The 26456-nt window shown below is 40.0% G+C and overlaps 2 protein-coding genes across 5 annotated transcripts in view; one reads left to right on the forward strand and one right to left on the reverse strand.

Annotated features, from left to right (window-relative positions):
- Positions 1–560: 560 nt before the first annotated feature.
- Positions 561–18172, forward strand: EBAG9 (estrogen receptor binding site associated antigen 9). Of its 3 annotated transcripts, none has more exons than XM_014879349.2 (7): positions 561–719; positions 6868–6965; positions 10327–10405; positions 10577–10735; positions 12623–12730; positions 13760–13851; positions 17647–18172. In XM_014879349.2, the coding sequence occupies exons 2-7, from the start codon at positions 6883–6885 to the stop codon at positions 17765–17767; spliced, it is 642 nt and encodes a 213-aa protein (XP_014734835.1). In that variant the 5' UTR covers positions 561–719; positions 6868–6882; the 3' UTR covers positions 17768–18172. The 3 variants fall into 3 exon arrangements, with proteins under 3 accessions (XP_014734835.1, XP_088034567.1, XP_014734834.1); XM_088178441.1 differs by having other exon boundaries at positions 567–719; positions 10281–10405; XM_014879348.2 differs by lacking the exon at positions 561–719 and adding an exon at positions 4086–5974.
- Positions 18173–22919: 4747 nt separating this feature from the next.
- SYBU (syntabulin) overlaps positions 22920–26456 on the reverse strand; it is a 39230-nt gene continuing 35693 nt past the window's right edge. For both annotated transcript variants that reach the window (XM_014879344.2, XM_088178411.1), the window contains 2 exons: positions 26085–26234; positions 22920–24961 (listed from right to left, as the gene is read on the reverse strand). In XM_014879344.2, coding sequence (XP_014734830.1) covers positions 23866–24961; positions 26085–26234 — 1246 coding nt within the window. In that variant the 3' untranslated portion in view covers positions 22920–23865. The remainder of the gene's footprint in view (positions 24962–26084; positions 26235–26456) is intronic.

The raw sequence follows: 26456 nt of genomic DNA on the forward strand, positions 1-26456 counted from the left end.
GACAAGCAGTTGGTGAACAAACTGGGACACTGGGGCTGCACCTGTCAGAAGCAACTTCAGCAATGTTTGTTTTGCAGCAACATCAAAGTTTACAGCTCAGCATCTTGTCGACCACAGAGGAACACCTTTACTGCCACGTGTGCAGCAACCCGACACCGCTGAAGTCCAACGCCTTTCTCTACGAGCTCCCCGGAGCCAAAGAGCCGCCTCAGGTCCCCCCAGCCACTGTGGGCGCGGGAGGGAGGAGGGAGGGGCGGCGCAGGCCGTAGGCAGGGCGGGCCGCGGGCAGCTCAGCTGCCTGCCGCTGCGGCTCGGACCGCCACGTGTGCCCGCGGGCGGGCGGGGAGGAGCGCACGACAGGCGGAGAGCACGGCTGGCGGGGCGGGGGGGGGCGGAGCGGAGCGGAGCGGGGCGGAGCACACGGCAGGCCGAGCTCACGGCAGGCGGAGCTGAGTGGGGCGGAGCGCACGGCGGGCGGTGCGGAGCGGAGCCCACGGCAGGCGGGGCGGAGCTGAGCTGAGCGCGGCGGAGCCCACGGCAGGCGGGGCGGCCGGAAGGGGCGGGCGCGTCTCCCGGGTGACGGGACCGAGATGGCGGCGCGCGAGGCGGCGGAGCGGCGCGGGCCCGGCTCTGGATGAGGGGCGGCCGGAGGCTGCGGGAGCGGCCGCCTCTGCCCCTGGAGCCCCGCGACCCTCAGCGAGGCCTCTCCCCCGGGGCAGGTGAGCGGGGGGGGGTCGGTTCCTGCGGCGCCGGGTGCCGCTTCCGCCTTGCTGGGCAGGGGCCCGGCCTCGGCGCCTTCCCTCCCGGGGCAGAGCCGCCCGCGCAGTTCTCCCGCCGCCCGGCCCCGCTCCGTGCTCGGGCTCCCGGCCCCGCGGTGCTGTGGCCGCCGCCTCTCGGCCGGGGGCAGGGCTGCTCGGCCGCTCCGGGCACCTTCGGGGGCGAAATGGGGGGAATCTCGGGCTGCGAAGAACATGCAGTGGCGGAACAGTAGATAAACAGCGTTTGGGGACTGAGGGGCTTGGCACCCTGTGGGAAGGGGCGAGGGCACACGTCCTGTCTGAGCTCGTGGTGGGACGACATTGCTTGGGGTTACCTACTGTTTACACTGACGGGCAGATTTAATAATACATAGTGCGAAAATTTCTTAGCACGCTTTTAAGTACTTAAAAATCTCTAATAACTCACAGAAAAATTAAGTGCTACTATCTGGCTTCGGTGCTGTGTCTAATAATATTCAAGCATTGGCTGGTCAGTAGAATGGTAGGGCACTGCTTTTTGGTCATGAGTTCACAGTGTAAGTGCCTGATTTGCATGTCTAATGAAAAATGGCATAGCTTGCTGCCTTATGGCTCTGTGGAAATACACATGTGCACTGCAGAGATTTCTTTAGGCTGTCTTGTAATGTAATTGTTTATAAATAGCTGGTTCTCCTCAAGACAGGCATTGCAAGATGGTTTTGTAGTGGTAACAACGAGCATGTTAATTTCTTATTTCTGGAATTCCATGTAGTTACAGAAAACTTAGGTCCAGGATGAGAAGTAAGGACTGGAACAGAACTGGAGTCTCATATGCTCTGGTTCTATGTCTGAGAACTTCAGTTCTGTGAAGTGAGTTACGTGAATTAGTGCTTTTGATTCTGCTTCTCTTCCTAATGCCATAATAGCATGGCTTTAAGGTTCAGTGATGCTGCCACTTAATGTATCTATTTATTAAACTCGGTGGTCAAGACAGGATTTTTTTCTCTCTACACACGTGTTCCCAATATTATGTTTCTATGTCAAGTGATGAAAAAAACAAGAAACCAAACAAATCAGCCAGGAAGAAGGCAATTCTCATTAAGTTACAGAGTTGTGGTTGCTGTCTTTGAAATGCAGAAAGTGCTGGTGTTGTCTTTCAGTAGCCGACTGAAAGCTGTTCTTGAATCGTTACTTTGTCTTTTTTAAAATACAAAGTTTCTTTATACATCTTGTAACATAGGTGGTTTGGAGGAGGGTTTGTGTTCTTGAAATCATGTTTTTATCTCTGTCTACTAATCTCAATAAAATTCCATCTCCCTATAAACCTACTTCTGATCTTTGATGTGGCCATTCTACTTTATGTAGAATTTCATACAAGATCGACTTTTAAGAACTTCTGTCCTGACCGCTGAAACTTTGCTAGGGTTTAATCAGCTCTTCTAGTGACAACATAAAGGCACTACTGAACCAGAATGGATTTTTGATGCTGACAAATGTAAACACTTAACGCCATGTTATTCTTTTATGCTAGGAAATGAACTTCGTGTTTTGCTTTAAGAAGGTGAAGCTTTTTTTTTTTTTTGTCTCCTTATGTAAATTGGAGGGGAACCTTTCAGTTTCAGACAAGTTATTTTAGGCATCATCGTCAGGTTATTTACCTAGCTGTGTTTAATATCGGCTAAAATCACTGATTCCAAGGTGTGTTCGTGTTTACATTCCAGAGTCATAAGTGAGTTGATGTGACAGGTAAAAGACGAATTCACTGGGAGAAGACAAGCTTCTAAAATAATCTTAGTGCCCCAAAGTGACTTTATTTTAGAATTGTCTCTGCCTGTAGAAATCCTGTTTAACTGAAATTTGTGTATACAGTTAGATACGAAAGAGGAAGTGTTTCTGCAGGTGTCAGACTTAAGTACAACACTTATTGTACAACGATAAGCAGTGAGAGTCTTGCTTATTGCACCGTAGTTGAGTAACCAGTCCACCTGCGGCTGGACTATGCTGGCTACTGTCAGTGAAGTGAGAGGTGCCAAGAGTTTTAATGAGGCCATTGTTGCAAGCTCTAAGCAAAGTAAAACTGTTAAATAAAATTCTGAACTTTGCTTTCATTCTGTTTCCTTTATGGGTCTCTTAAATGTTTGTTTCCTCATTCTTGTGACTTGGCTCTAAAGTGTTTAACATCTCATGGCTATTGTCATTTAGTCCTTTCTGTGCTCATATTCCATGTGAACACCTGCTGTGACTTCTTACCATTGGAAGGCTCAGATGCACAAGTCAAACTCCGGCTAAATTTGGTGTCTGTAACATAATTGTTGAGTTTGCCATGAGTATTAAATTGATTAGGATTCATGTCTTGATTTATTTGCTTGTTTGTATCTGTTGTAATGGAAGATCATTTGACCCTAAGTCTCATAAATAGAACAAAACAATTTCAGTAGTGGGAGAAGGAAATCTATCCCATTTTATAAATGGGAAACTGAGGCATGATGTGTGATACGCAGAAGGATGTATCAGGCTGGCAGGCAACTGTTACCAGATGTTCTGATTTTTAGTCCAGTGTTTCACATTTGCCTCTATCTGTTAAGAAATGTTTTAGGATTCTTGATGTAGCAACTTTGCATTATGTCCCTGTCATCCTGTTTTATAATTCACTGCTGGTACAGTTGTAGTTCCTTTTGGGATTGTTTATCAGGGAAAGGCTTAAGAAAAGAAAGAGAGAATGTTGTGGCCTGCCATTTGGCATTACGCTGTTCAATATTTTTTCCTGGGAGAAAGAGAAGATACATAGTTGTGGTTCTTTCCAGTGTCTGAGAAAGATAGACAAGAAAAGGATGAACGCCTTGTTTCACTTAACAAGTTTAGTATGATGGTATCACATGAATTAAATTTGCAGTGAACTGAGGAAAATTAGGGTTCTGTGTACATCTATATTCATACACCTACTTCCAAATATAAAATCGTTTACCCTGAGAAATTTAACATAAAATAACTCACAAGCACAAAAGAACCGAACCCCAAAAGGCATCAAACAAAACTCAAAACCTTTAACAAACCTTTAACAAACCTTTAACTTTTCAGGTAGTGCTGTTCTTAGAGCAGCAATGCACATGTTTCAAGTGCAGTTTCAAACAAAGGGGAAAATACTTATCCTTACTTTAAGACAATAATTGGTTCAAGACTCTGTTTTAAATTAATTTATGAAAAAATAATATTAATTAAATTTATACCTATATACTGCTTCATATCATAAATAGCAGTATAAAAACCAGGTACATAGAAGAAAGTTATTTTTAAAGTTAAACTGTTGCTAACACTAGTATGGCTGGCTGATAGCGTATTGTTGACAAAACTCTGGTTGTGCACCTGACAGTTCATAGTGTATGGAGCTTAACTGGGAAGACTGCAATCAGTGCTCAGAAAAGAGATGGGTGAAACACTTCTTACTGTCTTAAATTATAGAGTCACTAAAGTTGGAAAAGACCTCCAAGATGATCAAGTCCAGCCTTTGAAGGGCCTAGTTCTAGCTCAGCTGAAATGAAATGCAGCTTTATCACAGATATGTTAACTGTGTTATAGTCTCATTGTAACTCTGAAATCTTTGCCTGACGCATGGAAAGTGGAGAGGTTCAAGTTACCTGAGTATCATGGGGAATAATGATAGGTATTGAACTCTGCCAAATGGGCATACTGGTGATACTGGAAGTGTAGTCACTCTTACATGGGAATGACCCAGGAAGTGGATTGACTTTTGGTGACTAGTTCTTGTTAACAGTGGACTTCACTGTTGTTAAGTCAGTTCACTGATTCTGAAAGCCAGAGTTCTTGTGGATTATGTTTTTTTCAGTTAACTTTATATTGAGAGCTCAATACTGTATACAATTTGATATAAGAAAAAATGGAGATGAGTTGAAAACTGGGCTCATTTATATACACATATAAATATATATATTGGTAACTGACACAGTTGAACGTTGCTCTGATTTTAGTTTCCCACTTAGTAATCTTCCTAGTTCCTTGACTTTAGGCATAAATAATATTGAGTCTGCAAAGTTTTTTGGTGACTTCCTAAAACAACCTTCTCAGGCAACAGTTATAAGTTTTTTAAATTTAGGGTCTGTCTGTACTGTCCATTGTAGCAGTTAGATAACCTGAGCAAGGGAAAAGAGCATTACCCTTGCTAACACTGAGTACTGTTCTCCTCCTTCTCTCCTGCCTGCCAAGCTGATAAAAGAGTGAATTCTGGTAGAGTGGAGTGAACTTCCTTTCAGAAAAGATGTGCCTTTATAATCATTTCAGCAGGTCACGTGCTCTCATGCCTCAAATCCCAGGCAGATAATTTCTAGCTGCGTCTCCTAAAAATAGCATTTTCTTTCACCAATTCATTGTTAATTTGCAATAATTTCTACCTTTAGGATAGAGAACTTTCCACCTTATTACTGTTCACTCTTCTTTCACTAACTTCCATTATTTCCTAATCATTCAAATTCTTGACTGATGCATTCTTCTGTCATCTAGATATTGTCAACATTGCTCATTCTGAAAGGTAAGGAAGTGCTTGAGCATAATATGAAATGACGGTCCAGTCTTTTAAGCTAAAAGCTAAATATGTCGGACAATGTCTGTTCTTGCTTCTTTGTGGGAGCTGACTGCTTTCTAATTCTGTTAGATGAAAAGCCAGTCTAACCTGGTATAAAGTTCTCTGCATTTCTGCCATGAAATGAAATAAAATAGCACAAATGTTGAAGTAGAGGTGATAGGTGTCCTATGATGCCTTTTTCCTGAGCTACAGCTCAGTAGTGTAGTCTGTAATTTGGTGGGTACTACTGACTTAAGCCTTCCATTTTGCAGTAAAAGTTAGCCTTGTTTGTTTAACAGCCCCTGTATGTTTTTTCAGTAGCAGAAAGTCCTGTTCTGGACAATATGTAAAGAAGCATTTCCAGTACTATATTGCTATTGTTTAATAGTAGTTACGTTATCTAGCAGATGAGCACCAATAAAAATACATCTATGCTCCGTGAAGCTCACAAATCCCATTATGTACCTTTTTAATAAAATCCTCAGGACAGTATTGGAGCAGCCTACCTAATGATCCACCTTCCTGACTCTTCCTAACTTAAAGCCTGGAATATAAAAAGTGATTTAAATGCCATAGCATATTTGAAATCAAGCTGTCCTTCCATGGAATACTCATGGCCTGAGGAAAATGTCACAGGGCTGCCTTCTCTTCTCACCAGGAGGTATGTTAAACTTGCAACAGAAAATGTTGTTACAAGTGTAGATGTGTATAATTGAATCATAACCTCTTATTCTTTACTCTGAAATGTTCACCTGCGGAAGAGAAAAGGGATCCTTGAATTCCAGCAGATTTTTCTGAGTCAGCCTGTATTCAAGATGGTGTGTTGGAATGATGTGATGAGTATAAAATCTCTAGATTATCAATTGTCACTTAAAAAATAGCTACAAACAGGAGTGGCTTCAGCCAAAGATGAATTTTTTCTTTTCTATGTTTGCTATCATGATTCAGTCAGGCGTAGAAATATCATTAGCTCCGTGGGTTAGCTGGTGCAGTAGTTCACACAGGATGAACACTTTCTTCGATGATGATTTTTCAGTGAGACTAGTTCTAAAATAAGCAATATTTGTTCTCATCATACATTTCCATCAAAATGGAAGGTAAATTTAAACAGCTAATTTGAGGTTTCACTTAATGACTAAATCTGTAATTTGTATATGCAAGACATGCTCAAGCGAGCAAGAGCTTCTCTCTGATGATTATTCTGTTTTGCACTGCCGGTGTTCAGTGCCGCTGGTAGTGCCTGAAACACAGCAGCTGCACAGGCACTGCAAATGGTTGCCTGTGCTTCTGCTTTTAGAGTGCCTTTAGCTGTGACTTTACCTGTAATTTTGTGCTGTTTCTTTGAAGGCCATATATATTAGATACTTATATTATTTACATCAGTGAAATATCCAATAGTAGGCAGGTAGCATCTTTGCTCCAGGTACCTGCTCTCTCTCTTTGCATTAATACAGTTTCACAGAATGCTCCTAGCTTAATAGCAACTAAGGTAATTTGCTTTAAGTACTGTATAAAGATATATAATCCTCTGCATCTAACTTTTTTCTTTTGCAGGAAGGGTTTCTTACCATGGCCATAACACAGTTTCGACTCTTTAAAGTCTGTACTTGCCTGGCAGCAGTGCTTTCTTTCATTAAAAAGTTAATATGCAGGTAAACAATTTAATTTGGCATTTAATTTGGTTACCTTTTCTTTTTCAATTTTTCAATTACAGGTTCTTCCACTTCTGTCCTTACCCCAGCACCCAGCCACACTTTTACCAGTTCTAATTTTACTAATTGCAAAACAATCAACACAGATGAAAACTAAATCAAATTAATTCTTTAATTTGTGTATTTGTTGGGAGTTACAAAAGTCTGTGTAGTGTATTTGTGAGCGTATTTTGTTGTATGGTAGGTGAATGAGGTTTTGTAAACAGCTATGACAGGGTTTTAAAGTGGCTTTTAAAACTATTCCATGTCAAACTTGAAGAAAAGCTGTGCTGCACATTTAAGAAAAGTACTTAGCAAGTGATACTTTGTTTTAAGAGATTCAGTTAATGGGAGCATCCACTCTGTCATCATTCTGTAGGCTGTCATTACAAATGTAGGCAATTCTCATCTGGTTTGTCAAAAAAGTTGCCTGAGACTTCATATTCTTCTGCCTATTGAAGATTCTTTCAGAAGTTTGGAGGTCAGTGATTGAAGTTCAAGGAAACTGTTTTTTGGGGTTTTTTTAAATGATGAAGAATGGTTTATTTTTTACACTCTTAAGTCATATGTGGTGTTCTTATGAGTTGTAGACTCATGAATGCTGCGGTGTAGTACTTAGAAGCAATCTAAAAACCCTCAAGAATTAATGTGGAGTAGTAGAGTTCAATAATACAGTAGTAGAGTGCAATAGAGGCAATTCTTGGCACTGTGCTGTCATATGAACTACTGTGTTCCTGCCACTTTTGTGGCATGTTGTTTACATAAACACCATTCTAGAGAAATGTATTCTCTTTTTGTGTATGATGACTACTTTCCCAGTGAGGATTAAAGCATATGCAGAATATGTGGTAGACACAAAATAACTGTATTTCCTCTTCACCTTTACTTATTCCAAGAATAAGAGGAAGCTCTTGACTTGTTGGTAAATTCACTACAGATCTAATGAAGCGTTAAAAAGATACATTTTAATGCTGCATACAATATATATATATATAGATGTCAACCTTAGTTCTGTGATTTGAATTCCAAATTAAATTATGAATACTTGTTGTTCAAGTTCTGAAAGAAGTCAAAACACTGAGTTGATCATAGCTTCTGTATTATGTAGATCCTTCATTTCTCTAAGCATAAAGATATTTTTTATAAGCAGATAATTGTTTTCTTAGTGTAGTGACAATATTTTCATCCTTTTTTCTAACTTCTGAATGAACTATAATCTTAAACAGCTGAGAAACTACTTCAGAGTATAAAAAGTAGAAAACCCTTTCTTTGCTGAATAGCAATTAGTTGAAGAAATGAAAATTTAAAATCTTTCATATAAGCAAGTCCCTGGATCGCATTAATTCAGAGCACTAACTACAGAGGTTTCTTCTCTTAACTGTTAGCTGCAAAGTGTAGTTTGATAAGTTTTGTTTTCCTGTAATGCACTCCTCTGTATAAGTATGCCTAATAACCAACAAATGTGATTTAATTAAACCTTCATTTTAATTCCATGGATATGAGCTAGTACTTAGATTACATAGTTCACATTAGGTTTTCATTTGAAGGAGTGCCTGTAGAGATTATATAAGAACTATGCTGCCTAGAAAGTTGCACATAGTAGTAGTCCTTTCTTTAGTTAAATCTTTTCTTGATAAACAATGTACTGCCTGAATCCAGTTTTCAGGAAATAAAACATGTAAGTATAAAAAGAGATTAAACTTCCTTCCATTTAAAATCTCTAGTTATCTCCAACTGAGAAATCTGGATGCTGCTTATTAGGAAGAAGAAACAAATCCAGTAATTCTTGAGGCATTTGGCATTCAGAGCAGTGATCAGTATCTAATGATAGCTGTGGAGCAGCTGTTCCTGTAGGCATCGTGATCCCTTCCTACAAGAAGTGATCTGTAGCCTTCCTTGGTGCTGCTCTGTGTACCAGATTCTTTCTGATTTTCTATGACAAAAGCTTTCTTCCTATCTTCACCCTTCTTATTGTAACCATTTTGACCTGATTAATGTTTTTTATAAGCCACTTGCTAGTCTTCTAGATCCTGTAGAGAAAGTCAGTGCAGAAGTGATGGCTTATAATAGTATTAAATGTAAATAGTATTTAGGATGTGTATGTTGTAGAGGTCTGAAGGAGGATGTTTCCAAGCTTGGGTTTCTTTAGAGATGTCAAGTAAATCCCATCAACCGGAAGTTCCTAATGTGTTTGAGGGAACAGTGTTTTCACCTTCCTTTACCCCTAAACTCTGTTGCTTTTCAACTTAAAAGAACAATTTATAAAGGGAATGGTAGAGTTAATTAAATAAAACTTGAAAATTTGATGATAGCACCTGACCTTTCCTAAGGAGGAACGTTTGGTCTAGAGTAGAAAACATATATCTACTCATTCACCAGCATACAGTAGAGGTCATATTAGAAGCAATTCAACTAGTTAGTTAGTAGTATGTTCTCTAATATTAAAACTAATGGATAGAAACTAGAAATTGAAGTTTCAGTAGTAAGAAAAAACCACTAAATTTTCCAAGCTACATAAGATCAATTATATGGGTGCTTTGCTATAGGAGCTTACATTCTGGGAAAAACATAAGTGTGAGCCTGAATTGCATTCTGTTGAATTGTAAGGTGTTAAAACACAGTGAATGTCAGCTAGGAATATTTTAATTATTATTCTGATCTTTGAACGTTGCCATGAAGTAAATATTTAGGTGGTTTATTTACAATGCATTTGTGTTGTTTTCAATTTAAATTATTCTATATAGTTGCTGAAAATGCATTGAAAGTGTTCTTTAAGTAGAAGCATGACTTGAACTAAAACTATTGTCTTGCATAAACTCGTGCTACCTCTGTTCAGACTTTGAAGAAAAAAGAGCTTTAGAGGAGCTTTCAAATGAAGAAGCTCAGAAAGTTACTCATTAGACACAGCTTAAAATTTAAAACAAATAGCAAAATATCTCATTTTACAGTAGAAATGGTTCTTCAGCAAATGTAAATTACAAGTGCTTGTTTCTTAAGCACTGACAATATAAAAATTGTGACTGAATTATGCAGATGAGTTGTTCTATTTTCATATTTCTCAGAAGTATTTCTCTATTTCACTGCAATTAGAAAAGTAAGTTGCACTTTGATATTCTTGTGAACACAACTTTCAATTCATTATGAAATTCCTTTGCTTAGCAGACTTTTACTGACAGTAGTTAGCACAAAAGTAATTGAAGCACTAAATGTTTTAGCCATTACTCTTTTCAGTTGTTCTCAGACTTCCTTTTTTTGTTTTTTTTTTTTTAAACTTAGTGCTTATGTTTTCAGAGCTTGGAGGAATCCTACATTTTTTTTTCAGGTCTGGAAGAGGGCGAAAGTTAAGTGGAGACCAAATAACATTGCCAACCACAGTGGATTATTCATCTGTTCCTAAGCAGGTAATTGTTAAAGTGGTAGGTGACTTAATCCCTTAACAGGGTGATTATACAAGTCTATTATATATGCTATTATATATGTGATATAATATTAAGTATATATCTTAGCAAGATATAAAAAGACAAGTTTTTACCTGTAGATAATATTAGCTTGTAACATATTCTTATATTCAGCCTGAAGTAGAAGACTGGTCTTCATGGGATGAAGATGCACCTACAAGTGTGAAGATTGAAGGTGGCAATGGTAATGTGGCTGCTCAGCAAAATTCTTTGGAACAAACGGAACCTGATTATTTCAAAGATATGGCACCAACTATAAGAAAAACTCAAAAAGTAAGTATGACACTTTTGGCTATACTTATGGAGGGTTTTCCTTGCTTTAAAATAAAAGCAAGTAAATTGGCAACTTACAGAAGGTTCTGTTGGTAAATGAGAGTACATACTGGTGCATAGTTTATCATGTTCAATGTTAAGATCTTTGAGATCACATGTTTACATCTTTAGTCTTCAAGTTATTGGAAACTTATGAATAGTTTCATACTCTAAAAGTTCTGGGAAGTATAATGTGTGAACCCTTTAGTCATTTGTGCTCTTATCCTTACTTGAACAAAGACATTCCACGTCTTGCTCTACTGAAGTCTGAGGGAGCAGCCCTGCTGTTTCAGAAAACAATGGTTATTTGTTTCATCAAGTTATATTGGGGATGCTGGAATTAGGGAACTGATATTTCAAAGTAGATTGTTCTTCAAATACCCCTTTTTACTATGGAGACGAGATGTGAGGGCCTCTCTACAGGAGCATCAAGATTGTAAATAAACACTGATTAAAATCTGGTGATTGCAGGTTTTGTTTCTATGTGCGGATCTTTCAGCTGAGTACTTACAGGTCTTTGAGTCAACTGGAAAACCCTCCCAAGTACTGGAATAGGTTACCAGAGAAGCTGTGCAGCCTCCATCTCTGAAAGTTTTTAAGCCCCAAGTGGATAAGCCCTAAGTACTTTCATCAGCCTTAGAGTGACAGTGGTTTGAGGAAGAGGTTGGATTACAAACCTTCTGAGGTCCTTTCCAACCTGAATCTTCCTGTGGTCCTATGAACTGGGGGTGATACTGGTGTCAGCCTTCTGTACATTCAGGATCTGCAGTATCCTAAATTCTTCTAAGGATTTTGATCTCTCAAAATCTGAGGAGCAGAAGAGGACTAGGGAGATGTAGATTTCTTCTTTATGTCTGCTGACATTTTTTTCTTAATAGAATGACCTTCAGGTTCAGAACAAAATTGGGGAAGAGTCCATGCTGTTTGAGTACTGTACACTGGGTTTAAATGTATCTCTAGGGATGACTGCAGGTACTGTAAAGAACATCCCTGTTCACTTGGCCACGTTAACATTCCGTATGAATTTATGTTTATTTCCACTGAATTTGAGGTACGGTCTACTCATGTCACTCATCTATACTCATCTGTTTGGCAGTAGAACCTCAGTCAAATAACAGTCTGTCGTTGCTCAATAAGATTGTCTAGTACTGTTTCCTTTCTTGGATTGGTGCTAGCATACAGTCAGTGAAACTGTGGATCTGCCTTGTTGGGAAGCAGCAGAGGCTCAAAGTAAGCAAAAAAGTTTGTGACTTGAGGTCAAGAAAAGTGAGAGGGATATGTGGTCTTGACAACTGTTTCGGGAAAAGCACTGTTTTTCAGCCAAACTAGTACAGAGCTTTACTAGTTGATGTTGACAGAGAATCTGCAGCTATTGAAACTGCACAGATATGCTACTGGAGTAATTGAGAGAGCTGAGACTACAGTGCAGTACAACTGTGCAGACAGCACTGTCCTCAAAAGTAGTACCTTAAAGTGACCTGTCGCAGAAGCAGAATTTCTTCAAGCAATACATCACATAATTGGTCGCTTTTATAAGTACTGGGAGTTGTGGCTATTTAATCTGTGATTCTTTGTGCCTATCCTCTGTCTTGATACAGTCACAGATTTCTATGTGACTAAAGAAAAACCTAGTGGGGAGAGAAGTTGGGTTTTTGGTTTTTTTTTGCATTTATCATCTTTCACTTAAAAGTTCATTTGACTGTGCAGCTTTCAGAACCTGGCCAGGTTTAAGAGACAGTGAGGTGCTGAGTACTGTACACTCAGTACTCAGAATTATGTGGTCACTAAGGAATCTGTGCAGTGCTTTGATTTACCACTTTTTTGTTGCTTTTTTTTTTATATTTTCAGATCGTTATTAAAAAACGAGAGCCTTTAAATTTTGGGGTTCCAGAGGGAAACACAGGATTCTCTAGCAGATTAGCAGCTACACAAGATATTCCTTTTATTCACCAATCTGTAAGTATGCTCTAAGTATTGATCTTGTATTTGTTGGTTAAATGATGTGCTGTAGGGGAAGGAATAGTCTGCCTAAGTTGTGCATTGTGGGGAGTAAGAGGAATAGCTGTGGAATAATTGAAATTGTTTTAAAATTGTGTGGAGAATTAAGTAATACAATATGTTCTGCTGAGGAACTTGATAGATCAGTGATAAAAAGGTAAGAAGCTTCCATATACTTATATGCTTGCAAATCTGCTAAAGCAATGAACTATAAGTTTTGGATTTTACACAGTAAGTTACTAACATAAGAGTAGAAGGCTTTTTGGAGAGCCTCTGAATAAATAATAAAGCCTTTGCTTTATTATCTTGGACACATTTTAACTGCTTCTCCCTTCCTTTCTGTAGGGATTGTAATGTAGCCGTTTCCTAATTTTTGCTTCTTAGCCTTTGAAAAAATTGTCCAGTTGCCTAAGAACCTGGCCAGTTAGTAGGAGATGCTCTCCCTCCCTTGCCCTTTGCCTTTTTTAACAGTGCTTCTCCTTTGATTGACATTGTGCATGAGAGGGTACAGGCAGGAAGCAGTACAGAATGGTCAGATCACCTCCTTGCACTGTCCTTTACGAAAGTAGTTCAGGAAAAGACTTTCAGTGAGTAAAAGTGTCACTCAACTGATACTGGACATAAAAAAACATGTGGATGTATGTGTTGGTTTGTCCATGCAACTGCCAGAAATCTGTTAAACTACTCATATAATCTGCTCAATTTATCTTCCTCTTGCTAAAAATGCACTCCACTATTTCCCTCCTGCCTTTGTCCAAAAAATCCTTTGACAGCTGAAAAAACTCAGTATTATAGCAGGGAAAAAAGCACGGACAGTAAGATGAGAAGCACTGCCATACTTCAGATATTTATGTAAGTCTGAAACATTAAGGTTAAAAATAAATGTGTAAGGAAACTTTACTGTCATCCAGAAACCACTCTGGGAAGTCACAACACCAGTGTTCTATCTAATTTTTCCATGGGCTTAGAACTTCTCTTTTGTTTCAGCCTGAACTGGGAGACCTGGATACCTGGCAAGAAAATACGAATGCCTGGGAAGAAGAGGAAGATGCTGCTTGGCAGGCAGAAGAAGTTCTTAGGTAATTGAAATTACTTTAATACTAGATAAAGATTTTGCTTGTAAAAGAATTGCATCTGTTTATTTGACACCTTTCTGGTAAGTAGCAAGAATTGTTAAATGCCTCTTAAAACAAATTATTTTTATGCATCTAATCTGTGTGTAACTGGTATTCACCAGAAGACATTTTGGACCTGATTAATTTAGTAGATGACATAGTAGGGGAAATCTGAAAATCACTGGAACAACACATTAATGCATGCACATGCAGATGCTATAGAAACCCTACCCCAACAATGCCCCACCAATCTCAACATTTTTTTGTGTTCAGATCACATTACTTGATTAAGTAAAATACCACATGATGTCCTTATAAAAACTACCATTACCATCTGTGTAAGGTAAAAATAGTTCAGGATAGAAGGTGAAGTGATAAGTGTATGCTTGGAATCCTGTAGGAGCTAGCTTTTCTGACTTAACTAATCTAGCTGATAAGGCTGAATGGAAAATCAGTGTCTTGCACAAAGTCAGTGTGAGTACTTCAGCCGTTCAGTTTGTTTTCTTTTTGTTCTTTCCTTTAAGAGGTATGGAGAGTAAAGAGATGCAAATTGAGTTTAAGTTAATCATACACAATGATTTGAACAGGTAGTGACTTCCAGTTATATCAAATGTTTGCTACATCATCAGGTAACTAACCTCAGATAACTTTATCTTCCTAGGCTGTTGTAATTCTGCTCACTAAATCACAAGTACATGGCTTCCGTGGTCCATTAATGATAATATGAAAGAAAGATATGATCAAAAATCATTCTAAGGAAAATAGGTATTGTGGGGAAAAGAAGAAAGGATTCTGATTAAGTTATTTTAATGTTTTGAAAAATTTACTTTTTCAATTTCTGAAATAAGACAAGAAGGAAGCTACCAGCTCATTTTCAATGCGCTAATCATAATTAGAATTGATTCCATTTATTATCTCTGTCAGTCTTGCTCTGCAGCAGCTTAACATGTGAGGATAGGGTTGTAATACAAATATTTTAGTAAACTTTATCTGGTATGTATGTGTACATTCTGGCCAATACCTTGCTATTCTTTTTTTTTTTTTTTTTTTAAACTTCATTACTGTTTCAGGTCTTGTACCAAAGTATGAGCTTTGTGACATGAATGATGTGCTTTTGGGCTGGTTTTGTTCCAAGGATAGTACTTTTTCCTATAAAAAATATCAATAGACTCAGTAAGACCTTTAATAGCTAGAGTGCAGTCTGCTGAGGCTTAAATAAAAGACAATGAAAATACTTTTTTTTTTTTAACTGAGAAATGGAGCAGCTACTTTTGCTAACTACAGAGGCTGCATTGTATTTACTTAACCGTTACCACATTCCATTACAGATGGTGTTAGGACTATAAAAAGTAGTACTCAAACTTTCTGAAGCAGGGGTTTGTTGTATACGAATTAGCTACTAAAACTTATCTGGTGTGTGTGTATGCCAGTTTATTAATGGAGTGTAAAATTTGTGCAGTGAATATTTCCAGGGTGGTAAAAGTGACATTGTTTGCCAACTGTCAGGTTCATGCTCTGGAATACTTAGGAAGAGAGATCTCTTACATGGTGATAGCAGTGGGGTTTTCCAAAAGCTTTAATTTTTCAAAGTGTCATGATACTTGGTTGAACCTATCCTAAAGATTTCAGCCTATCATCTCTACTGTTGAAAGGGTTCAACTCAGATGGATACTTTTCATAGGATTTCTTTTTGGTCTCACTAAAAAGTACCAAACTGCAGTTGTTATAAAAGGGATGCGTGTCTAAATATTTCCAGTAGGTAGAACACGATCAGAACTCCAGCTGTCTATGGCTTACCACTTGTCCAGCTATTGCTGGCTACCTCAATACAGCTGGTCATTATGTAAGCTGTATCCCAGCTGGGTGAAATAAAATCTTTGTTTTATTCATGACACAGAAATAACAATGTTTATCTGTAAGTGAGTAAAGTCCCGGCTGATTTTTAACAAGATTGGTAGAAAATCCCTTCTGAGTTTAGTTTCTCCTGCAGTAGACATCACTGGACTTTAACATCTGACATTTAATGTAAAACTTAAGTATAGTACTGGACAGGCCTGGCTCTGTTTTCAACAGAGTGTAGTAAGAAAGTGGTATGGAGTCTCTTCTTAATGGTAGCAGTTGGTCTGCAAAATGATCTGAAGATCCTGTGGCCACTCTGGTGAACTAATGCATAAGTATAACACTTGAAAGAAGCTTATATAATATTTCATAGTGCCAAATAGAGGACAGAGTCCCCCTAACGTTCCAGAGTGTTAATGCTGACAATACTCCAGTGGTGCTTTTTGAGAATGAAATGAATGTGCAGAAAAATGGAGTAATGGAGTGCTGATAAGTCATGCAGAAGTGGGCTGTGCCCTGCTAATTAGCAGTGAAGGCTGTATCCTGTGGCCTCTCTGGTGAGTTTATGAATAAGCATAACAGTTGAAATGAGCACACAGAGTAAGTCAAATGCTCCCTGGAATTAAGGGATGCAGAAAGACAGGGCTGAAGAGTAGGCTATCTGAGCCTGAGAAGTTCCTGTAGTCTCTGTTTCCCCATTTTCCAGTAGGTTCTGGGGTGGGATGTAATGAAATTTTCCAGTCATTGGTGAATTGGTGTAGTGGATGATAAGCTGCATTTTCAGTTGAGTTAGTTGGAACTTAGTTTCTTCTGCAAATTTTAGATACCTATCTGCAGCTTCAGACTTTATATTACCAACAAAGTTTTTATCCCAGTGGAAGCAGTTAAGCTCACACATTTTTAGAGTATAGCAGCTCTTGTTTATATTTTTGTTGGCCAGTTTCAGTGTCTGAGGCGAGGAGAAGGTCTCTCACTCTGGGCAGAACTGAATGCAGGTTCCCAAACAGCAGAGGGTGTGGAACCGCTGCTGTGTGAAGGAGCTCTGTGTCCTGGGGGTCATCCCTGAGAAACAAACAGGAGCTGCTGTGATCCCTCCCTTTAGAATTGACATGAACAGCAGCATTAACACCATGTGGCTTTTTGCAACTTTGCTGTCTCTATATATGACTGGTGTGCAAAGCACTTCTTCCCTTCTGCATCAGCTCAGATATGTGGGAGCTATAAAAATCTGCCACTGTAATGTGGCAAATACTATTACTCTGCATATTGCTAGACTGACAGCTCTGTCAGCTATCAGGTAGAATGTACAATAATGAGTGACAATCTAAAAAAAAAAAACCCCAAACCAGCAAAAACTCAGAACTTTTGAGCTACTGCTGAAAGCATTAGATAGATTTTTAGTTTTTGCTCTAGGCCTTACAACAGTCCTGTACTCTCACTGATTCACTTATTCTGAATCTTTGAGAAGCTAGTGGCTTTTAAATTGAAGAATAATTGAACAAATATTACTGCCTAAATATAGATTGGATTGGGTTGGATATTATGAAAAGATTCTTCACCTAGAGGGTGATCACTGGAACAGGCTCGCCAGGGAAATGGTCACAGCACCAAGCCTACCAGAACTGTTTGAACAACACTCTCAGGCACATGGTGTGATTCATGGGATGGTCCTGTGCAGGCCAGAAGTTGGACTTTGATGATCCTTGTGGGTTCCAGCTCAGAATATTCTACAATTCTAGATTAACCTGAAAAAAGGACGTCAGCACAGCAGAAGAATGACTGTTCTGAGCCTAATGACAATAGACTGAAGCTCTGTTTTTATTAGTTATACTAATGTATGTATTGACAGGAACTTAAGGTATGACCATGCTGAAAATTGAGTGTCTGTTATTTAGCAATTCCTGTTTTCTTTAATTACAGACAACAGAAGATAGCAGAAAGGGAAAAAAGAGCAGCAGAACAACAGCGAAAGAAAATGGAGAAAGAGGCACAAAGGCTAATGAAAAAGGAACAAAACAAAATTGGTGTAAAACTGTCCTAACAGAAACCACACAGCAATGGCAGTGCCAGTGAAAAGAGAATTTCAGCTCCACAGCATATTTACTGGTATTGATTTAACTATTTATAGGACTTCACTGCTTGGTTTCAATGCGTTCTTCAGGTCATCTTGGAAGCCAAAATTTTCCCAAAATATCTTGAACTACTAGTACGTAGTTCTTGAAGGAGAAAAGCCCCACAGAAAATCATGCCTTGATGGAATGTTTCCTGCAATAGTTCTTTTCCAGCACCCTTCTTTGCAGCAAAAGTGATTGACAAGGATGTTGATTGAAAAACACTCTAATGAACAGCTCAAGCCTAGAGAAAAGAATGTAAATATTGAGTGGTGGGAAATCTACCTGTAATGTCTGTGCTTACCTGAAACATGTAATTAAACAGTTTTAAAGAACCCTTTGCTTCCTGCCTGATAAAAAAATCTGCTTTTGCTCTTTGATAAAAGTATTTGTAAACACTTCAAAGTTTTCCATGGGAGATCATATTGACCTGTGTAGAAGAAAATAACTTATTATGGATGACCTGCAACTCAAAATGTGCTCCTGGTGGGTTATGCAGCCGAACACTGAAAGTGGGTTTCTTGTCACTTTGTCATTTGCAGCTTCCTGTGCTCCCACTTACATGTGACACTGCAATGACTACCAGCAGTGGCACAGTGGCATCACCACACAGGAGTGGTGCACCTTTCCTAAAAAGGCTGACTTGAATGTAAGGGAGCATTTTAATCACTTACTTGTATTGGTAAATTTGTATTTCTAGCAGAAATTCTTACATTTCCTACAGATAGGAATCCTCACACCTTACAGTCGTTGCATAGTTAGTGTAATTGAGAAAAAAAACTCGTGTCTTCCTGCTAATAAAGCTAGTGTGAAAATTCTCAGTTCAGTTACGAGCACTTTTCAAACTCCATTTTTGCACACTTACTGTACGTGGATGGTAAACGTGCAGTAGGAAGGCAGTGAAAAAGTTCAATGTCTGCTGGACAGAGACGGATGGGAGGAGGGGGAGATCTGTGTGCTTCCTATGTCCAGCCCAGTGCTTCAGTGAATGCTTTTTCCAGTTTCTGTTGTGTGGGTGCTATTGTCCCTGATTCATGGGTTGTATGGATTTCTTACCTTATGACAGATGAGTGACATCAGCACATTTTGCACATGAGACTTGGTTCCTGTTCATCCAGGGGACAGCACAGGAAGTGTCAGTTGTAAGAGAATGAGAAGGGGAGGGAGGGGCATGTGACTAGATCTTTCCTGCCTACAAAAATAGAATTTGTAACTAAGTTCTAGTAGGTTCTGGCACAAGTGTTGCTTAGAGCATAAGTAATTGGGAAAACAAGACAGAATTAATTTTAATGGCTTTACTCACAGAGAAGTTTTTAAAAATGTTAAGTATACTTGTCATATAGGTTCAAATTTTGCACAAGTCAACTGATTTGACAGCAATTTTCAGGTGTTAAAATTTAAAATATATTTTGAAGCCAACACTGCCATGCATATTTTCTGCACAACTGTTCTGGCTGGAGTAGAACAGGTTACTTCAGTGCAACAGTATGGCACACAAATCTGCTCCTACTACACACCTCCAAATCCATCCAGGGGATGGGAGATGAGAAAGTTTATGAATAAGCTTTAATAACAATCAGTGTTTGTCCTTTTAACAGCATGTAAGAAGCAAGGAGGTACCAGTCACAATTCTTTCACTATTGCTGACAAGGGGCAAGGAAACTGGCTATCTACTGCCTGTTTCAAGTGAAATCTGTTGGAAGCTATGTCTCATTTTTTAGAAAACTAGTAATTATTGTTGCTATTTTTAGGATAATATAAAATAGGTATAAATCAATACTATTCATTAAAAATAACAAGAGGTGGGCCAGTTGCTAAGTTGCAAACAAAGCCCCTGAATACATCATGAAAGCACATTTGATCTTTATGCCTTCAGCCATTTTAAAAACCCTTGAGTTCTGCCACCTTCCCAGTTCTTCCTGCATTGCTTTTCCCTCCTACTCTGTACTGCTTTGCTGTTCTTCTTTCCATCTACCTGCCAAACTTGAGCACAGGTGCTCTAGAGATTCCTCTCATCTCTGTCCTGTGCTGACATGGTGCCAGTGGGGAGGACACTGCTCTTGGAGGAAGTTTCTTGAATGGTGATAACCCATGCACTATTATCAGTTTTGCCTTTTTTCCTGTGCTCTCTCTTCTTTCCTCCTTCCTATATCTTGATTTTTATCCTTGATAAATATGAAAACACTTTTGCTAAACTTACTGAGGCTGTTGCTCTGATATTACCTTTTCCATTGATTTGAGTTACTTGAGGATCCTGTACACTCCTGTGTACACTTCTTCTCTTTTCTTCCTGCTGCCATATGCTCCTCCATTTCTCTTTCATATTTTGGTTGTTGATCATGTGCTTTTTCTTTCTTGGCTGAAAGCTGGACTTGATTGCTTTCACTGATATTCTTGACTGTGGAGGAGTGACCTGCCACAAAAACTGAAAAATCATCCTTTCCTTGACTGTGCTGTAGTTGTTCATGCTTGTCACGTCCCATGTTCATTTGTCTGAAGGGTTTTGGAGCAAAATACTTCTTATATAGGGCATATGTAAAACTGTTAAATAGGTTTCTGGAGTTTGAGATTAAGACAGCTAATTTGCAGGGAAAGGAAGGAGAAATGTGTAATTTTAAGTTAGGAACAACCTTGTGAAAAGGACATAAGCAAGGGTGAAAAGAGGCAACAGGCAGAAATTCCACCTCAGCGTGAGGAAGAACTTTACTGTGCAGTTGAATGTGCACTGGAGCAGATGGCCCAGAGCAGTTGTAGTCTCCCTCCCTAAAGATATTCAAGAACTGTCTGGATGCAATCCTGTGCCATGTGCTCTGGGATGACCCTGCTTGAGCAGGGAGGTTGGACCAGATGACCCACTGTGGTCCCTTCCAACCTGCTGCATTCTGTGATTCTATGGAGAATAGAGATGGATCTCTGGTGGGAAGGGGGTCAAATGCCTGAGCCTCAACATTTTCAGCAGCAGGGCATGTTGGGTACCTCTTAAGATGAATATTAAAGAAAGGCTTTTTTTGTTCCTGGATTAGAAAGAAAATGTCTAATGGAATTATGAACATGCATCTCTTCAGCCCAGGAAGAAGCTGACTTGGTTCCTATGCCCGAATTCAAGTATCCTCTGTTTTACCCTGTGTATGTGCTGCATGTCCTCCTCATCATCTGCATGTTTTGAAAATAAGACTTTCCAGTGGCGTACAGGTGTGGGTATGAGCATTTTCTAAACTGAAAAAAAAAAAAAAAAGGATGGGAGTTTTTATTGAACTGTTTGGAGGCTGATGGTCCTCCCCTAGCTGTGTACAGCACCAGTGAAATTCAGGTGAGACACGACTAGGATTTAAGTGTAATATGAGAGGGAAAGCTAAGTTGGTATGTTTGGAGCAACAACTGGCATATCCCCTATGGATTGTGGAACAAAGACCAAAGTCTGGGACTGGTGAGTAATTCAGGTGTGTTCTAACAAAGGGCACCTTGAGCTGTCTATGTCCTTGCAGTATGGAGGAGGAAAGGCAGAGGCTTAAAAGCAAACTGAGTTTGGACAGAGATCAGAGCAAAGGCTTTTATCAGGAATGTGATTGGAATGCTGTCACCTCTTGCTGGGCATACTAGTTAAATGCCTTATGAGGGTTGAACTGACTGAAGAATCTTAAGGCAGAAAGAAACTTTGACATTGTTCTGGTTATGAGACAGCCTATTGGCATCTTAAACATAAGTGTAGGTTTCTGCCACTTTGTTGCCTCTTGCTGCAAAAACCCCCCATGCAGTCAACTGTGAATGTATCTAGAACTGAAGATCACTTTTTCCTCTAAATTATGGTGCATTTCACTGTCACTCAAAGCAAAGATCACTTAAACAATAATGGCTGTGAAAGAAAAATCCAACATTGTAATGAAGTTGGTAACATTAGGTATAAAATACTGCTGTCTTGGCCCTGCACAGACATATTTTGATGTAGGAATAAAATTTTCTGTAATACGTTTCAGTCCTAAGAAGACATATTCAGGAATTATGAAATTCCGTGGTTGTGTAAAATTTACATTAATAATACATCCAACTGGTAATTTTGGCCGTAATGTCCCTATAATTTAAAAGCTTTTGAAGGTGACATTTGAGCAATATGCATTGCAGCAGTATCACAAGGCAAGCCAGATGGCCACAGGCACCCAAGAAGGCAGGAGAGCTGGGAAGACAAAGTTATAGCAATGCAAGCAAGATGCTCTTGTCCATCTCTGTTAGATGGGGATTATATTACTTCAAATGATCTGTTAGAGTTATCTTCCTCAACGTAATGCTTAATGAAGCCCCTGGAATCTCTACTGCAAACACAAAATAATTAATCCTGCAGGCATCACAGGGACATGGAAGTTGTGCGAGTCCCCTCTGTAAGCATCAATATCACTCTCTTGAGTGTTGCAAGTGCTCCCCACACATGGCCAATTATACTCTTTTGTGGATTACTAATAATTTCCTCCCCAAAAGCTGCAGAGCAATACATGGCACTGTCAGGCTTCTCTGCATCCCTTCTTCTCTGGGTCACACATGGAAATACTACGCTTGTTTTGCTGAAGGGGAAAACAGGAGGCCAGTGAGGTTTAAATGGCCAGATATGGGGTTGAAAGCTTGGGTGGAGCCATCAAACCCCACTGTTTTGCTTGTTGGGTAGCATTGCTGTCCTCTGATCTATCCGTAGACCTTAGGTTTTAGACCTGGAGAATTCATGTTTTGATAGTCACAGTATGCAGACACTCTGAGACCACATGCCTGTCAGATGGGTTAAATGTCAGGAAGACTGGTAGTATTCTGGGATTGCAGTGCTGAGGAGTTACAGGTTTCCAGGTGATTGCATTGGGTTAAAGATTAGGTCACTTGCATCTGTGAATGCAGTGTGAGGCAGCAGAGGGTTGTGTGTGCAACTGCAGCCCAGCTGGAGCCTTTAACAAGCCTGGTGAGTACTTGGAACTGTACTCAGATTTTCTCAGTCTAATTCTGTTCTGGAACAGTACCTAATAAGTACCTCCCCTAGTTCAGCCTGTACCTGACAGCTCAGCTAGAATTTTTTTAATACCTTTTCTATAGTAAAACACTCACACATTTGACATTTCTATCATGCTTTACTGAACTTGTGATTATAAAGGTAATTTACAATAAAGCAATTAAATAAACAATAAGTTAAAACACATTACATTTATACATAGTATTTCAAAAGACTATCAGGTTCCAATACATAAAGACTTTAAAACAACATTAAGAGTCAAAGTGTATCCACACCTATATTTATCATTGTAACAAGTGTTAGGACTCCCAACAATGTACATTTTTGGTTACAGTCCCCGTATAAGCACAAGACCAGTGGAATGCTCAAGCAATTGCACAGTTGAGAAGAGCACTACATGAGACAGGCACAAACAATGTGCTGGAAGCTGCCTGGGGAATACGGGTTTTACCTCTAAATTGAATTGACACTTGAGACAACAAATGGAAAGCGCTAGCATGCTTTCTGGAGCACAGGTGTGATACCCTAAGGGAAGGTTAGTGCTGTCTAGAGAAATACCCCACCTTTCTCTGGCCATTTGTTCTCTCATGGGTCTCGCACTACCCTTGAGCCAGTGCAAAGTGCTTGTACATTTGCTCAATGAACCCTCCAGGGAGCATGACTGAGCTTAATCCTAGCTCAGCAGTGGAACATGAAAGAGCACTAGGCTCGAATTCCTGATTTCCCTGGTTATGTTCACTGTGCAGATGTGCTGGCACCAGAAAGTCACCAGCACAGGGGAGGAACATGGTGCCTCTGAGCAGGAGGACTATTTCTGTAAGCAGCAGTACTGTTAAAACATCTTGTGGAATTACGAGGTTCAGCTTATTTTTTTTTTTTTCTATTTTGAAGCAAGGAACATGTTTCTGAACTGATTTATAGTGCAAATCAAATAGTCAAAAGCAAATTATGGACTCTGCCAGAATATACAGTAACATCTTACAATCTATCTCATCCCTCTTTCGCTCTGGCTCAGCCAGTTGCTGCCCAGGGACAGAGGAGACTTTAGGTTTTGATACTGAAGGGTGTTCGGCGTAAAGAGTGCAGGGCCACCAGGCAGCAACCACGAAGCAATGCTCCAATATTATAAATAGGATCTGTTCCTCCTCTCTGAGTACTCAATGCCCACACAATAGTTGGTACAACAGGAGCTGCTACAGCCAGAAGATCCCCAAGGAGACTGCTGCTCCAGTATCTTCTCTTTATTCCTGTATTAACATACTCAAAGGCTTCATCATCATGAGTTTCTGTAAAATCAAGTTCTTTCATGAAACGGTTTTCATTAACTCTGTGCTCCACCTTCCTGCACGGGGACTCCATAGGAGACAAAAGGATGGCAGAATTGGGATCACTTGGAGTTAAGTCCACTATGATACCAGAATCACTGAAGCTTCCAAGAGAAAATTCACCCAATTCCTTCAGTGAAGAAGGTGGGCTGAGAGGACTGGTGTCTTGAGCCCTGAAGATGTTTTGAATGAGCTGCTCCACATCTAAGCTATATGGCACCACGTCAGTCTGGATGGCCTGTTCTACTGTCATGTTGCTTTTTTCTTCCTCCTGGCAATAAGTTAATTTTCCATCCAGAAAGATTTCAAGCATCTCTTTATTTATAGCAGCACTGAAGGGAGCTGGATCACTCAACTCCGAGGTTGTGGTCAAACTCTCTCCAGATGAGTCGGTCCCATTAGCTCTGTCCTCACTAAGAAGCAGATCACTGTCTGCCACCTCCTCCAGACCTTGGTCCTCTCTGATGGGGCTGTCTGGCAGGGTGGCACACAAAGCTAACAGCTTCCCCTCTGAGTCACTCATGTACTCCAGGCACTGCTCATCCCTCACAGAGTGGTTCTGAGCCATCTCCATGCTCTGCAGCAAAGATTCCAGTTTCTTGTTTTGAATGTTTATGTCTATGAAGTATTTCTGAATTTTTTTGTCTTTCTCAGCCAAGCTGTTCTTCATGCTTTCAATAACCTGCTTGAGTTGTTTAATTTCACTTCTTGCTTCCTTTAAGGCCAGCTCTGCCTCAACACGATTGCACTCTTCTTCAATCCAGTCTTCCCTCATCCGTCCCAGCTGAGCTTTAAGCTCTTCTATTTCTGTTTCCCTGTAGCAAAATAAAAATGATGTAACACTTCTGCTGACTGCTCAATTAAAGTCAACATGAGGCCCACGACACAGCGATGGCTCTGCTGCTGAGATGCTCCAAGAAGGAAGCAAATTTCTCCAGGTGCCATTTGTGGCCACCTCTGAGAGAGCCAAGATATGCCAGCTGGTTGCTAATGAGAGTCATTGACCTCCTAAAAAAAAAAACAGCAGCCTTGTGGGCTGTGCCATGATCCTGGACAATTTGAGGCACAAGTGGTGACCTCTAGGTCAGGTCTAACCTGTGTAGTGCTTAAAATCTCCCTTACTGCCTGGCCCTGGAGGAAATGGGAAACAGCTGCTGGGATGCATCCCCAGTGCCTGCCAGCAGCTTGTCATGTAGTGCCAGAGCCAATGCTGGCCTCAGCCAGCCAGGGAGCCCCGTGTGCAGCCACAGGGCTGGCTTTCCCCAGCAGGGAGCTGAGCCTGCTGCAAGCACATGGGGACCAAGTGGGGGAGAGGGGACTCCTGTGTCAGTTCCAGGCCTTGCAGATGCAGAGGAAGAGCACAGGGTCCCTGGAACTGTGTCTTGGGCTCCATTCAAACAGCCCTTTGTGCCTGTTGCTGCGTAATGCACGTTGTCACTTCTTTGCTCAGCATCCATACAAAGGGCTGTTGTGAAAAATTCAGCATATAAGTGACAAAAACACAAATGAGCACAGTGGTTTTTGGGTATGAACTTTTCTTTCACTGGGGAGGAGGGGGACATTTGCAGTCCTACTTTACTGAGAGAGGTAGAAGAGGACATTAAGGTAACACATACTGCCAGGTAGAAACTGTTGTATGTATAAAAGGTCTCAATCCAAATCAGACTTGCATGAAGTTGCCCATTTTAAGTATTCTATCGTGAAAGTTCCAAAAAGGAAAAAGAGACAGCTATATTTATAAATAAACTCATTGTTTTTCACCCCCTTAGTACACTCTGATACCTGAAACACTGAAAAAACAACCTAATCAGACTAATCATATTTTAAATATCTTAATGGAAACTTTATTGGTCAAGAAATGAATAAAAACACTAAGGATTCCCACCCCTAAATGTTCCCAAATAAATCTTTCTGACTGATTTCTGATATGAGATTTACCTTTCTTTAAGTTTGCTTTCAGATTCCTTCAGCTTGGTTTTCAAGTGCCGCACTGCCACTTCTTTCTGCTGCAGAGGAGTCAAATACTGCTCTGGATTTTGTGGCTTAATGCTGTGATTGTCACCACAAGAATTGTATCTCCCTGATCGCCTGAAAAAACCCAAAACAAACCATCACATAACATCACTGTTCCAGTTCTTAAGTCCTGGCAGAATGAAAAACATCCCATTGACTGATAAATGCAAAGCTTGACTCATCTGGGGCTCCTCAGTGTGCACACAAGTTACTTCACCTTGCAAATCAAAGTACTTAAGGGAACAGCTGATTTGTAGCTACAGTGCAAAATTCACTATTTATTTTATTTGGCTTCAG

This window comes from Sturnus vulgaris, chromosome 1 (genome assembly GCF_052056855.1).
Source record: "Sturnus vulgaris isolate bStuVul1 chromosome 1, bStuVul1.hap1, whole genome shotgun sequence".
In the NCBI taxonomy this organism is placed as follows: Eukaryota; Metazoa; Chordata; class Aves; order Passeriformes; family Sturnidae; genus Sturnus; species Sturnus vulgaris.

Bases quoted from the DNA above. Each gene is read 5' to 3' on its own strand.
- EBAG9 (XM_014879349.2), top strand. From the start codon at position 6,883: ATGGCCATAACACAGTTTCGACTCTTTAAAGTCTGTACTTGCCTGGCA. The intron at 10,406-10,576 runs GTAATTGTTAAA...TCTTATATTCAG, and splicing joins ATTCATCTGTTCCTAAGCAG to CCTGAAGTAGAAGACTGGTC. The intron at 12,731-13,759 runs GTAAGTATGCTC...CTTTTGTTTCAG, and splicing joins TTCCTTTTATTCACCAATCT to CCTGAACTGGGAGACCTGGA.